This window comes from Micropterus dolomieu, linkage group LG09 (genome assembly GCF_021292245.1).
Source record: "Micropterus dolomieu isolate WLL.071019.BEF.003 ecotype Adirondacks linkage group LG09, ASM2129224v1, whole genome shotgun sequence".
Classification (NCBI taxonomy): Eukaryota; Metazoa; Chordata; class Actinopteri; order Centrarchiformes; family Centrarchidae; genus Micropterus; species Micropterus dolomieu.
In genome coordinates this window covers 12,179,174-12,193,810 of record NC_060158.1, presented here as the reverse complement: position 1 = coordinate 12,193,810, position 14,637 = coordinate 12,179,174, and the positions used below count along the sequence as shown (strand labels likewise).

The 14,637-nt window shown below is 41.7% G+C and overlaps 2 protein-coding genes across 2 annotated transcripts; both read right to left on the bottom strand.

Annotated features, from left to right (window-relative positions):
- Positions 1 to 3,339: 3,339 nt before the first annotated feature.
- s100s (S100 calcium binding protein S) lies at positions 3,340 to 4,276 on the bottom strand. The gene is made up of 3 exons (XM_046059124.1): positions 4,263 to 4,276; positions 3,757 to 3,910; positions 3,340 to 3,531 (listed from the first exon to the last, which is right to left on the bottom strand). Exons 1-3 carry the CDS (start codon positions 4,274 to 4,276, stop codon positions 3,340 to 3,342), a joined length of 360 nt encoding a protein of 119 aa, XP_045915080.1.
- A 1,661-nt stretch (positions 4,277 to 5,937) lies between these two features.
- On the bottom strand, positions 5,938 to 13,340 carry s100u (S100 calcium binding protein U). Its single transcript, XM_046059538.1, has 3 exons — positions 13,214 to 13,340; positions 10,431 to 10,561; positions 5,938 to 10,097 (listed from the first exon to the last, which is right to left on the bottom strand). Exons 2-3 carry the CDS (start codon positions 10,548 to 10,550, stop codon positions 9,579 to 9,581), a joined length of 639 nt encoding a protein of 212 aa, XP_045915494.1. The 5' UTR covers positions 10,551 to 10,561; positions 13,214 to 13,340; the 3' UTR covers positions 5,938 to 9,578.
- Between the last annotated feature and the right edge of the window lie 1,297 nt (positions 13,341 to 14,637).

Sequence of the window (14,637 nt, the reverse complement as noted above, 5' to 3'; positions counted from 1 at the left end):
TGTAATATACATTGAAAAAAATTATAAACGCAACACTTGTTTTTTCCCCCAAGTCATCATGAGCTGAACTCAAAGATCTAAGACTTTCTCTATGTACACAAAAGTCCTTTTTCTCTCAAATATTGTTCACAAATCTGTCAAAATCTGTGTCAGTGAGCACTTCTTCTTTGCCGAGATAATCCATCCACGTCACAGGTGTTGCATATCAAGATGCTGATCAGACAGCATGGGTGTTGCATAGGTGTGCCTTAGGCTGGCCACAATAAAAGGCCACTCGAAAATGAAGGGAAATGTCTCTTTTGTGGAACACAGACATATGAAACGTGACAAGGGGCCCAAACTACACACTGATTTTTTTGTGAGTGCATGGTCACAAGCCAAAGAAAGATAAGGAACCATGGTTTAATCTTTAACAATGTGGTGTATTCTGTTTGTTTTTCAGATGTAAAATCTATGTAACTAGTAACTACAGCTGTCTGATAAATGTGGTGGAGTTAAAAGTACAGCAGGCCCATTTCCCTCTGAAATGGGGCGAAGTAGAAGTATAAAGTAGCATAAAATGGAAATACTCAAGTAAACAAGTACATCAAACTGTACTTAACTACAGATGAGTAAATGTAATTAGCTACTTTTCGCCACTGCCTGTTACATCAAAGCTTGTTCTTTATGAATCAGATGTGCCAGGACCTTGTAATTCATATGTCTCCTGACTCCTCTCTGGCAGTGTGCTACGGGCATAAAGTCTCCTTGCAGTCTTGTATTAAGATGGATTTCATGAACCTGAGGAAAGCGAGACTTCTCAAATTCTACCGAAGAGAGAGTGAGCCACACCTGGAAAGGAATTACTCATCACACAATATAGACCTGGAGCCACCTATGCTACTGTATACTTGAATGAACAATTTCATTTCGTTCTCATATGCATGCCAGCCTACTCTCATGCAATCCCCCCCCTCAGGCGTGCATTCGAGCTTGACGTGATCATTGCCTGACTTTGTCTGATGGACGTGGTGGCTTGACATCTGGGTGTCGCTTGACCTGCTCTGTTGGTAACCGAAGTGTTCCTGTCGTCCTTATTAGATGCTTCAGGCTCGGTTCCAGTGACATGACCTGGCTTTGTGCTGCTCATCTCCTTTCCTCACACAGGCAGCACCTGCCTTGTGTGATCCATCAGCAGAGATTGCCTTTTAGTTTGTGTCGACCTGGTAAGGTCAGGCGTGTTTTTAGTTAGTGTTTACATGATGTACTCTGGCTACTGTTTGTCCCAGAGTGGTTGAAGGCCATGTGACTGAGAATTAAGTAACTGATCCAGAGCATAACTCATGGAGGATGTCTGTCTCGCCCTGGTTCACAACGGAAACACCTCAGATACAGACCCATAGTTCATTGAACAAACATTAGCCAAAACAAACATTAGGGCTTTTACTTGTAATGGAGTACTTTTTTACATTGTTGTATTGATACTTTTACTTAAGTAAAGGATCTGAAACCTTAGTCTATTATTTGTGGCCGCTGTTGCAGTTTGTTTGTATTTGACATAATGTGTGTCATGACCTTTAAAGCTGTTACCCTCAGGATAGTAAATAGTTTCCTTTTATTTAACCAGTGCACCTGCAGTTGCCTCAAAAACTCACATTTTATGAATTACAAATGTTGCCATTTAATCTTCCTTCCTTCTTCTTATGTGTGAGGTGTTTTTATTATTTTGTCTACCCTCTTTTGTCCTACATAAAAACTGTTGACTTACTGGTCCTTTATAATAAGGAAACAGGTATCTGAGGCTGTTAACACTCGTACAGGTTACAACAGGGTTAACAGTCACAGACACTGTTTTGTTTTGAACTGTTTACCTATCTGCAGGCTGAGCATGTCGAGCTCATATATTCAAACCACCCAATCAGAGGACGCCTTTAGAGGACACAGTGGCCTGAGGGGGAACCCCGCCCATAGACGCTGGCTGACCTGGAATCAGCATTTTGCTTGAAGGTAAGAAGAGGAGGCAGTCAAGCTCAAGCACAATTACACCCAGAAGTAGAAAGAAATCCCTCTGGTTGGAAGGAGAGGCTCTTCAGCTGCTCAGCATTTCTTCCTCAGTCATATTTTAAAACTGACGAGCAGCTGTAAAAGCCAATGAGTTGTAGGAAGACGTGTTGATTTACTGATCTATGTGTGTGTGTGTGTGTGTGGGTTAGACACTGAGGGACACTAAGTGTGCTAAGAGTCATGGCAACTTGAACATTCCTCTGTGATTATACCACTGCTTTCCAAGTTACATACTTGACTAATGTACTCCATAAATTGGATTCAGTCCCGTCACCTTTGCTGCCCTTCCTTCATTTACAAACACACACACACACACACACACACACACACACACACACACATACACACACTCTTTGTCTTCCATCACACCTTCTTGTTCTTTCTTTCTTTCTTTCTTTCTTTCTTTCTTTCTTTCTTTCCCTCTCCTCCCTCTGTCATTCTGTTTTGAAGAAGTTTTCCATGCAGATTCAAGTCAAACATCTGGGTCAGCTTATATCTAGTGGAACAAGACTTGCAGGATATTGTTGGCAGGATGTGTGAGCTGGAGCAGTTTACTCTGTGGGAATCCCCAATACACACACACACACACGCACGCTCACACACACACACACACACACACACACACACACACGCTCACACACCAACACACACTCACAGTTTGCTGACATTGTTTCTGTCTGCACCATTCAACTTGATTTCCAGGTGCAGCAATTCCTGCACGTCATGTTGATGAATACTTGTGCAACATGAGGGATTTTTAAGTATGGAAAACCAAACACACCACAATTAATAGTTGGTTAAATGCCATGTTTAATATTTTGAAGAATGCATTGATTATTACCAAAAAGGATTACAAAATAGGCGCAAGAAAGGGGATAAATCATATTCTATTTTTCAACACTGAGTACATACAATAATAGGATAATCTGTAACTTAGTATATGTTAATTGGTAATTAATCATGTGCAAGAAATGCTCAAACATGCTGGTGTGCGTTCTGCAAAATTCTAACTTCCTTCCCTTCTGGGATCTTGTCTGTTAAAACTGCTATATTTGAGTTGGAAGAAGTTGAAATATACCCTGTTGTATATGTGAAGTCGCTCACTGCACCGCTCCCCTCATGTGTAGTTATAATGTTTACAAATTGCACAAGACAAAAATCCGTTGCAACTCTCTCCTCCATCTCTCCTGATTTACAGCTCTTTCCCCTCCTCCTTGTTTCCCCCCTTCCCCTCTTCTCCTCTTTTCCCTCTTTCCACCTCGCCCTCCCACCCTTCCTTCTTACAGTGAATCAATCTTATTTCGCAGCTGAACTGCCTTTGCTTTCGTCATTTGGTTTTTCGTCTGTCTTGAACTCCAGGAAGAAGTCGTTGCAGGCGACAGTGAGGGCGCCCATCAGGATGATGAACTCGGTGAAGTCCACCTCTCCGTCATTGTTGGCGTCCAAGTCGTTCATCACCTTCTCAACTGCTTCATTATCTTTGGAGGTCTGTCAGTGAGGAGCAGAGAGCGAGAGAGTTTGTAATGTGTTCTCTGTGATGTGTGTGTGTGTGTGTGTGTGTGTGTGGGCATACATCATTGCACAAACTTGTCTGAACTTGTGAGTGTAAGTATGTCAGCACATACCTTTACTTTTGTGTTGCATATTTGCTAAGTGTCCAGTGTGTTAGTGTAAAAACTACATATTTGCCTCCTCACACACTAATTCTCTTACCCCTAAGTAAGTCCCCAGCTCCTCTAGTAGCAGCTCCTTCAGTTCACCCCTGCTCAGCGTGTACTTGTCGCCCTCCTTCCCAGAGTACTTGTGGAAGGTCTTTATAAGCATCTGCATGGCACTCTCCAGGTTGGAACTGGGCTCCTTGGACATGCTGAAAAGGTATCAAGTCAAAAGGTCAGACTCTGCCACAAAATGCCCGCTCCAGCCCCCAGCTGCATGTGCGGTCACATAGCAATCAAGGGTGAAGCCACCTCCAAGACAAAGTGATAGTTGGACAGGCAGATGGAAGGATGGAAACATGGAGGAAACCAAAGCAGAGAGGTTTTCCTACTTCTAACAGGTCAAATAATGCTCTGCGTGTAGGGCAGAGGCTATTACTGACTCTAATTTAAGCAGTGTGGTCCCTATGTGTGTGTGACCTTACTGGGTTTTGTGTTTCAGATGTTTGGATGGAAAGATGGAAGATAGCTTTGGAAAAGCTTTTTTTGAGCAATCTTACACACATTGTTTCCGGCATCTTGGAGCTTCTTGTGCTGGATTCGTGGAGAGACTGTGCACACAAGGACACAGATAAGTCACTGTCAATGATGCAGAGTAAGTGTGTGAAGAGCTTTCTACCTCAATGTGAAAATAAAACCCACTTCATGTCACCTCATGTGCTACTTATAAAAAAGATAGTTTGAGGAACATTTGAGCTGTTTTGGTAATCAACATCTTGGGTTATCGCTTGTGTAAGCTGAATTGGTCACGCGTGCAACAATTAACCCTGTGGCATCAGTGAACAGTGGTTTCAATGTAAAACATGTTATCTGTCTGTTGATCGTGGAATAACTTTGTCATTCAAAATGGAAACCAGAAGTGAAACACAAAACTCACATTCAGAAGCTAAGGGGCCGAGTAACCTGGCAACCTATACACTCACTTGAGCATACAGATGAGGGCACTCATTCACTTCCACACTTGCTCAAACTTGGTCAACTTTCAAGCTCAAGTTTAAAGTTTAGGGATCTACCCATATAAGAATAAAAGTTTACTGCATTGTTTTGAGGCTAATCCAAAACCAAGCAAAATACAGAGGGACACAATCAATATGTCAATCTCCTTGTGCATGATTTAGTAACTATCAGCTATTGCAAAAGGAGACAGGGGATGCTGATGTCAGTCACTGGTTATTGCCTCTCATCATGCATTGTAACGGAGAAGTCAGAGTTGTAGGCAGTGGAGACAAAAGAGGAGGCGAGTGGACACCAAAGCTGGCTAACTGGAAAATCTATAGGGGTCATCTGTCTCACAGACTGATACAATACAATAGGAAACCATGGAGTCAGAAATGCGGTCAGTAACACAATATTGAGTATTGTTATAATGAATATGCACTGTGCAAACTTAATGATGGAACAATTTCCACATTGAGGGATGTATACAGTTAAAAATTTGGTTAAAAAAGGATAAATCTATTTTTTAGTCCTGGAAATATTGATTTACTAATGGCTTGGTACGTACATGCAATGCTTATAGTTGCTTTTCAAACATTTTAAATACTTCATTCTACATTAATCCCAGCATATTGTCATTATTTAACACTGCTTTGCTTTGCTACAAATCCCTATTGGCTTCATTTGTTTGATGACTGAAATTCCTGTCATGTTCTACGTCATCAACAGAAAGCAAACAGTACCTCAACAAGAGATGTTGAAATGCCTCCCTCCTTTGTTTTCAAGTCTTCTGCTGAGCACCCACTACCCAGTGCTCTAAAGGTTCTTGATTCTACAGGTTTTTTCTGTTGTTGCACAGCTGATAAAATCCTTTAATTTTCTTTGCTTTTACAAGGAAATCTTCGTTAGATATGGCGGAGAAAGTACAATGAAGCAACCCCTCCAAGCTGTCTGTCTTACCTGAGTGCTGATGGAGGGCCTCCTTTGTCTTTGAAGAGGTGCAGGGTACTGAGCCAAGGCAGAGATGGATGGGGAGAGAGTTTGCCAGTGGCTTAAATATCACCTGCCCGTCTCCCTCCTCCCCCCGCCCCAAACTCATTCACCCACTTACATACTCTGTGCTTCTGTGTCCCCCCCCCCCGCAGGTGCTTTGTTTCCCTTCCTTTCCCCATCACACACATACACATGCATGACAACTGGATTCTTGGAAGTAACCGAGCACAGAGCAGGCCACAAGTAAAAATATGTTATCGTCACAGTTTTATTCAATACTAGCCATTACATGTTACATAGAATAAGCAAAAATGATACAGCGTTATATGACATTGAAATACTAGCATAGTGGACTTTACTGGACATGACAGTGGACTGAACTGTTAAACACACCCTCTAATACTTGGCAGGAAATGAACACATCAGCGCACCATGATGAAAGCCTGCACAATATCCTGGGAATGGTCCCATAATCACAAACATTTTGACCCAATGAGCCTTTCAAGCACATCCATATACTTGCATGTACACTTAGTACGGTATGTCTGCTCTGAAGATTCTTAACACAGGCTTGTACCTTCATCTACTGTGTCACAGAATGAATGAGATGTATTATGTGGCAATGCAAACACTCCCTGCTGCAAATCTGCTGTGTTTCGTTCCAGCATGTTTTTAATCTAGATGGAGTTAACATTGGGTGGGGTTTACATTATCGGACAGTGCCTGTACAGACAGTTCAACCTTTCTGAAGGAAAACATGATGCTTATGGTTCACTGTGTCCCCCTGCTATTCCAAATAGGTTAAAAGAAAGCAATAGCTGAAATGAAATCATTTCCAGATGATATTTAACCCAGGACTGTTCACTCTAAATATTTTGGTGGTGCAGGTCAAGTAATTTTAAACAAACTTTATCCAGTTTCTTCTTGCCATGTTTTTCTTATAATAATAGGTTGAGGGCAAACAAAGAACACAAAGATGCACAAATGGTTTATGGGGAATAGAAAATAAAGTATGCAGCTTACCAGTATATGTATACACAAGATGCAAGTGCCTGCGGCCTATGCACATGTTGAACAGAAGGCTGGCTGTAGATGGTGCAAGAGAGTGATATGTTTCCATTATTCACAGGAAGTACCATGATTAGAAAATGTTTTGATATAAAAATGATTCAGGTTTTATTAAAAGACTTAATAATATAGTGTATATAGCCCAAAGTGTCCATTAAGTTTGTTAGCTAGAGAGCATGCAGGAAACACAACGTACAATGAGTACTGAGTGATTGTAAATGAGAGAGTATTTGCAATGGGAGTGTCGCAGTGAGGCAGGGTGACCACATGACTCAGGTTTATTTGTCTTGGCTATTTTGCTGCTGAGCAGTTTGAAGTGCCAGGTGCTATTACAGTGCATAAGGTGCACATTTGGTAGTGTGCCCAAAATGTGTGTACCTTAGCACTACGCTGCTGGCCAGGTAGACTTATAACATAGCAGGCCTGCAACACAAGCCTTTTTGTCACGGCTGCATTATTTTTGATGAGACAATTTACAAATCATTAAATTGTTATTGACAAATTGCATATAATTTGAAAAAAAAAAGTACGTTTTCAAGTGATCTCCATAGTGGTCCAAACAAGGAAGATTTAGGTTAAAAAGTTCAATATAAAGAGGCCATGTTGAACTTAAATATTTGGCCACAATAATTGCAATACAATTATAATACTTGCAAATATGTTTCTGATATCATGCAATTTCATATGTATTAATCTCTTGTAAAAGATCGCACCACATAGATTCATATTGATGGGTCAGTATTCTTATTTTACCAAAAAAAGCAGAAATGGGATGGGTCACTAGAGCCCAGGATTACTTTCATGTAATTGTTTGTATCCCAGAGTGTGTTACCCATCAAATACCTAATCCAGTAGTTCCCCAATGTCTGGGACTCAAGGATCCAGTTGCAAGTCAAACTGGGTCTCTGTGTGAGGGTGTGACACAAACACACGCAAGCCTAATCAAGTGGCTCTAAAACCAACAGAAAACAACATGCTACAATTTAAGAGAGTCTCCAAAACAAAGGCCAAGTTTCTGTCAATCCAGGGCTACGAGTGATCACTCTAGATAATGTACCGTCCAGCACCTTTATGGATCAATAAGTAGAACCTGACTGTTTAAATACCATATGATTTGGAAGACACGCACCAAATAAAAATGCACTAATTGTATCATAAAGTACTTGAGATAGTGACTGTGTTTTTTTCTTCTCTACCAGTTCTAATCCAGGTGGATTATACTACAAGAACACCTTCTCTGACCTGCTACTCTAGTCACTAACCCACTTCTTTGGGACTGTTTTGGGTTCCCTTTTGACTGCAAAGGGACAGAGAGCCCATAAGGTAGACTAGAAAGATAGAGAGAAGAGGGCGTGATGGGGCATGAGTACACGATGAGTTGAATTAATGCAAAGCTTCAGCAAAACAGCTTGTTTATTGTCATGCCAAACCACTCCATAGCATTTTGAGTTGAAAGACAAGAATGTAAAAATTCTATGTAGTGTTATAGACATATTTTCATGCAACCGTATTAGGATTAGTTTTACATTTTGGTAAATTATTAGCTTTCTTGACAAGAGTTAGATGAGAAGATTGATACCATTCTAATGTCTGTAGGCCTACGTTAAAACTGAATGCAGCCAGCAGCAGGTTAGCTTAGCCTAGCATAAAGACTGTAAACAGAGGCTCTCTCCAAAGGCAACAAAATCCACCTACTAGAACCTCTAATTAACACGCTGTATCTTATTTGTTTAATGCACACAAAAAACAGTCTAAACAAGATTAAACTGCCCAGTTGTAACATGTTAATTAATGAGCTAACTGGCAGCTGGCTATAGCTTCATATGCAATGGACACATACAACAGTGGTTTTGATTGTCACATCTAATTCCTGGCAAGAAAGCTAATGATCATATTTCTCAAATGCTCAAACTACTTCTTTAAACCCGTGGTTCTCAAACTGGGGGGCGGGAACCCCCTGGGGGGCCTATAGCCACTTCAGGGGGATTGTGGATGTTGAGCAGACCTAAAATTGCATGAATATGATTCATGTACTGACATGAACAAACAAAAGGGCTCGGATTCTAGCAAGGCTATTTTGCTAACCTGAATCCTGTTTATTTCAATCGACTGTATTGTTAATGATTAATAAAAATTTAATCCACTTTTGCTGGGATGTGGGGACATGAACTCTTTTTGGCTTCTGAAGGGGGGCGTGGCAGAAAAGTTTGAGAACCACTGCTTTAAACCATTAGTGCTCACTGCTGATGATTTACCAAAGACCAATGTAGCTACAGTAAGTAGTGTAGAAGAATTGAAGAAGAGACCCAGATAAAGACAAAAGTGGGGAGAAGATGTGATTTAAACTAAACATCTTGGCTGTAGTGGTGTGTTAAGATACAGTGACACTTTGGTCACGCGTGTCAGTGTGCTGCTGCAGGTAAATCATATTTTGAAGTTTTCACAGGGATACAGCATGCATATGATAGTGGACATCTGCATGCTATCAAAGTATATGATCATAATGAGGTAAATGTGCTATATAGTGGGATGCACATGCTGTACATATGAACATAGTGGTAACTAGTAGTACAAAGCAATAATTCTACTGTCATGTACATGTATTATTTATCATATATAAGGAATGGGGTTTCTTCAGAGTTGGGCTTGTAGTGTTTGAACCTTTACCGATATATTTTGTATTTCAAAGTTGTGAGTGTTTGAAAAAAAAGCTTGGGTGGCTTACCAACTTATTTTGGCATTGAATGCTGTGTTTTGGTGTTTTTTAGTGTTAAATGTAAGCGTGTATTGTGATTCTTTTGTTGTAAAAGAATGGACTGTCCCCTATGAGGTCGCCTCCTCTGTCTTCTTCTCCCCCTCTTCCTCCACAGCTGCTGCCAGCGTCTCTTCAACTTCCTTCGCCTTTTCTGTTTCCTTTGGCTTCTCCACTTCCACGGCTTTTGCTGCTGGCTCTACTGCTGCTACCACTGCTGCTGCTGGGCTGTTCTCCTTCTTTGCTGCCTCTGGCTCCTTCTGCCCCTCTGCCTTTGCTTCTACCTTTACTTCTACCTTTGCATCTGCATTTGCTTCTACCTTTACTTCACCAGTTGCTTCTGCCTTTGCCTCTGGCTTTGCCGCTGCGTTTCCCTCTGGCTTCTCCTCCACTTTGTCCGGGGCACTTTGTGCCACTTGTCCGGACGCAGCATTTTGGGCAGGTTCCTCTTTGGCGAGGACACGCTGCTCGCTGAGCGAGACCGCTAGGTAGCCGACCAGCTTTAGGTACTCCTCAAAACCAACCTTGCCATCCTGGTTGGAATCCAGTCCCTGGCTCATATTCTTGATCGCCTCCTTGCTGTCTGTGTCCTGGGTAATAGGCACACACAACCATGAAACAATCAAGCATGATGATGAGTAACTCTACCTGGACTAGTGAAATCACCATACACGATTAGTAAATTACCCTCTATCAGTGTCTCTATTTGCATTATAATGCTGATGAATGTCATTCTATCATATTGGATCACTTTTCCCCATTAACCTGCTGTATATTGCATATTACACCACCCTTTGGTTACAGTGCTCATGTTCACAATCTGGACAGTGATAATGCAAGACCACTGTGTTTTTGTCTGTGAGGTAGTCACATAATGCAAAGGTTGGTTACATTTCAGAGAGGTTCAATGAACATTTCCTAACCGAAAGGATGTTGGAGAGCTGGTTCTTGACAAGGCCCTGGAACTCTTTCTGTCCTAGATTTTCCTTTCCCTTGGATGACTTCAGGTAGACCTTCACCATGGTCTGAATGGCAGCCTCCATGACTCCTCTCTCTAGGAAAAGGAAGAAGTCAAGACAGTGGTATTAGATAGATATATAGATGCCATTGCAGAAGTGATTAAACTTATTGCTGTTGCTGCAGGTGCTGGTGGTAAAGTGGTAGGGCACATCCAGTGGAAAATGAAACAGAGGATCTCCTCATGCCCCTGGGAGGCTTTTCGTTTCAAGTGTTGAGTCTAGAGCCGCAATAAGGGAGGGTGACGTGAGATAAGTGGCGATGGTGAGATGGAGTCTGATTGAGAGACAAGCTGTGATGCACAATGGAACTTCTGATTTTTGATAGGTAATCTGATCTACTGAAGCTACCAAGGGGACTGGGCTTCAGATTACCTAAGGGATTACCTCGTCCCTGTCTGCTCCTCTCTCTCTCTCTCTCTCCCTCTCTCTCTTTCTCTCTTATTCTCTCTCTTACCAGCCGTGCTTGCCTCTCTCTTCCTTTGCATGTCAGTGTCTAATCCAGGTTTTTCCTTAGTTGTCCTTTTTATTCTTTTCCTCAAGCCACTGCTGTCACACTGTTGTGCACAAATACACATAACACATCTGACCATGAGGCTCAAGCATTTTAAAGCTTTTGTTACACACCAGCCGCAAATTCCTACAGGTTTGAAATATTTTAAAAGTCTACCTTGCCATTTCATGAACTGGATAGAGACACCATCAAAGACTTACATCTTGACAGATGTATAGATAAACTACAGACATTGCCCAAAGTGTAAAACACGGCAGTCGGTGACACATCTTTGCAAGAATTCCATTCATAGTTCTCTGTGGAGATCACTTAGACAGGAATTTACTGGCCAACTCCAAACTAGTTTGCCCCAAAACAGTGAGAGGATATGTTCAAGGAGAACCCACTCGCCTGTCCGCTTCAGTATTCAAATGTTGCAGAACAAACAACAACTTATGCTGGTGAGAAAATACTCTGCCCTGTTGCTCATGCCAGGTGAGTGGTAATTTATGAACGGAGAACAAATATCTCCATTACTGAAGTGTATGTCACACTCCAACACCCTCCAGCTAAACAATTTCTCTACAGCGTTCACCACAAGCATATATGGCCAATTAGGGAATGTGTCTCATTATACCATGAGAGGCAGAGAGCTCTGACACCTTAAGCATAGGGTCATTAAACCTTAAAATTTCACTCGACACCTTTCAGGTTGACCTACTGATCTCTAACTAACTGTCATTTGCTGTGACGCACTCTGCCACCACATGAGCACAATACAACCACACCTTTGCATGTAGTAGAGTAAGCACATCTCATCTGATTGTCAATGCAGCTGCCATAATGTTATGAGCACGGATTCAAATACAGATTAATCTTAATTACATGTATTATTGATTTTTAAGTTTCATCCCTGGAGCATGAATTTTGCCAGCTTTTGTTATATTATAGACCGGAACTTTAGGGGACTTCTTCCTGTAAGGTGACACACCCTCCTCAGCCTGAGTACACACAGTGCATCCTGTCCAAAAACACTCAGCAAAGAAATTTCTTCTGTTCTGTCCATTCTCACATTCATTATTTACCTAGTGACCTTTCTCAAGGTGGTATTTCCTGCTTGGACAGAGTCCAAACACGTGCCCTACTTTCGACAAATGAATTGAAGACTTGCATCACCGTCAAACGTCAGAGCTTTATCTCGTCCCACTCAGGAGACAAACTAATCATCGTTATTACTTAAAAGGCCAAAAAAACAGTGCAAATAATTAAATACACAGGCCCACAACTAGAGGTTTCCCCTTTCCCCCAAAAGCCCAAAGGAGATTGAGTATTGCGTTTCCAAATGGGCGAATGTGATACGGTATGTGCGCAGAGTAATGACAATACTACCGCTCGTGTGGCATTAAATATTAACAGAGGAACAAGTTAGGTTGTGGCTGTAAATTGCGATGAGTAGACATACAGCGGCTGTCTTTCATCCAATCCCTCAGTTAGGTTTGAAAATAGAGAACTGAAATTTGAGCCGCGTGCGCAATACTATCAACAAGCATCGGGTTTAACAGGATTCATCATCAACACTAACAATTTTAAATATCGAAAACAGTATTGAGAGAATCTGTCATAAACGGCTCCACAAAAATCCAAATCCAAATCCAAAAATCCACTCAGGGAGCCAAGCTGCCACTCTGGTGGGCCTCTTTAGAACAACCATATTGTGCGCAAAATGTTGATTATACGCAAAATTGCGCTTTAACGTGCGACCAGGATGCCCACTCCATATAGGCTACTACATTTAAGCTCAGTATACTGTCATCCAAAGTCACTTTAATGTTTTAAATATTTGATGCATTGTTTGCATTTGATCTGCAACTTGACAACTGATCTACTAAAATATAAAATAACCTGCCGAGATAAAGAGAAGAGATAGATTATGGTAATTAAACACAGCCAATAAAACCGAATAATGGAACTTCAAATAAAAGCAAAATAGCCACCAACTATTGTCATGTACTCTTTTCTAAATGTGCAACGTGAGCCTTAAAACTTCTGAGGGCTGGTCATTGAAACCGTCCTGCAGTCAAGTTTCATGGGACGGCTCTTGCAAGAGTATATCGAAACGTGGCATAAACGATGAACAAATACAATGCTTATACGCAGGAGAAACCTAAAAGAATCCAAAAAGACGCAATCGACTCACCGTATACCGTCTGCGGGACAAGAGAAGTGTATAAATGTGCGCTAAATTGACTTTATGCCCTCTTCTCCGCCTTTCTACGCTGCTTTGAGCCTAGAGAACTTGCCAAACTAGTAGGACAGCAGAATCTCTTCCGTGATTGGTTTTTTTTCTTTCCTTAAAACTTTCCCCCCTAACAAGTCAAAGGGCGTGTACCTGGGAGAGTGAGAGGGAGAACTGGGAATGTGGAAGAGCGCAGCTCTAAGTCTCAGGAAAAGGGAGTGGAAGTGTATCAAAACACTTATACTTCGTTTTTATTGGAATTATCTTTGGCTCATGGACCAGCTGTTTCGCGTCATATGTGATTTGCACAGTTTCACGCCAACTGACCAGGCTTGTGGCTTGGGGCGGCTTCGTCTGCGGGGACGTGGGGACAGGGCGGGTGCTATTACCTCATCTGCACAAGGCTCAATCGCTTTCAAAAGTATTTCACTAATTGAAACGTACACATATCAAAAAACAATTTGAAATTTAAAAGATCGCCTATTTTCCACAGTCTTAGATTCCTTTTTATAGAGGATGTGTCCGTTTTTCCTTGTGCTTAGCGCCAATACAAGTTCCAAACATGAACAAAAGCATACTTTTCAAAAGTAAAGTTAAAACTTATATTGGAAGCCCAATGTTTCTCCAACTGACAAGTGAATCTTCAGTGAAAAGACTACAGGCGAGCGTGTCTTGCCAGATTATTCAAAGAACTTTCAAGTCATTGTATTATTTTTTTTTAATTCCCTCCACTGATTAAATCTCACTACTATTGCTTCTCTCAATGGGCACGTGAGATACAAGCCTCCACATCCATGTTATCGGGGAACTGACAATTATGAGGCTTCCTTATAAACAGACAATACGCACAGCCGATACGGGCGCCCTGCTCTTTTTTTTGTCTCACGTTGTTGCTGCTGGCTTTGTTGCTCGTCATCACCTCTCCCACATTGGCACCTTCAGCATGCGTAATTTGGACACAAAGCTCGTATTTTCTTATCTGTTGAAAGGATCCGCGTTGCCAACCTCAGATAGCGGCACCAAGTCTCTTTTGCAAAATTAAAGCAGTCCTATAGGCTATAAAACAGCCGGGGAGCAAGCCAGCACACATAACTCTGTCTAGACATCAGAATTAACACAGAGTGACCGCTACACCAGGATTTACCAGCCAAACAAGCACAGTGCAATTAAACTACAAACCTCCAAAAACAATACATCCTCCCGAACATAATGGATGAATGCATTTGGTCCACATATCCCCATTACAATGCCCTCTGAGACCTCATTGACGGACAGTGAAGACCAGGCAGTGATTTTGCGTCAGGCTTGGACAGGCAGCTTTATACAGATGTCTCATGGAGCTCTATGGAAGAAGATATGGTGTGGATGGTGAAGATGCTGTGTGG

Coding starts and splice junctions, on each gene's coding strand:
- s100s (XM_046059124.1), bottom strand. Junction 3,532..3,756: donor AGCTGGGGACTTACTTAGGG/GTAAGAGAATTA, acceptor CCTCACTGACAG/ACCTCCAAAGATAATGAAGC.
- s100u (XM_046059538.1), bottom strand. CDS start 10,550: ATGGAGGCTGCCATTCAGACCATGGTGAAGGTCTACCTGAAGTCATCC. Junction 10,098..10,430: donor AGCTCTCCAACATCCTTTCG/GTTAGGAAATGT, acceptor CCTATTACCCAG/GACACAGACAGCAAGGAGGC.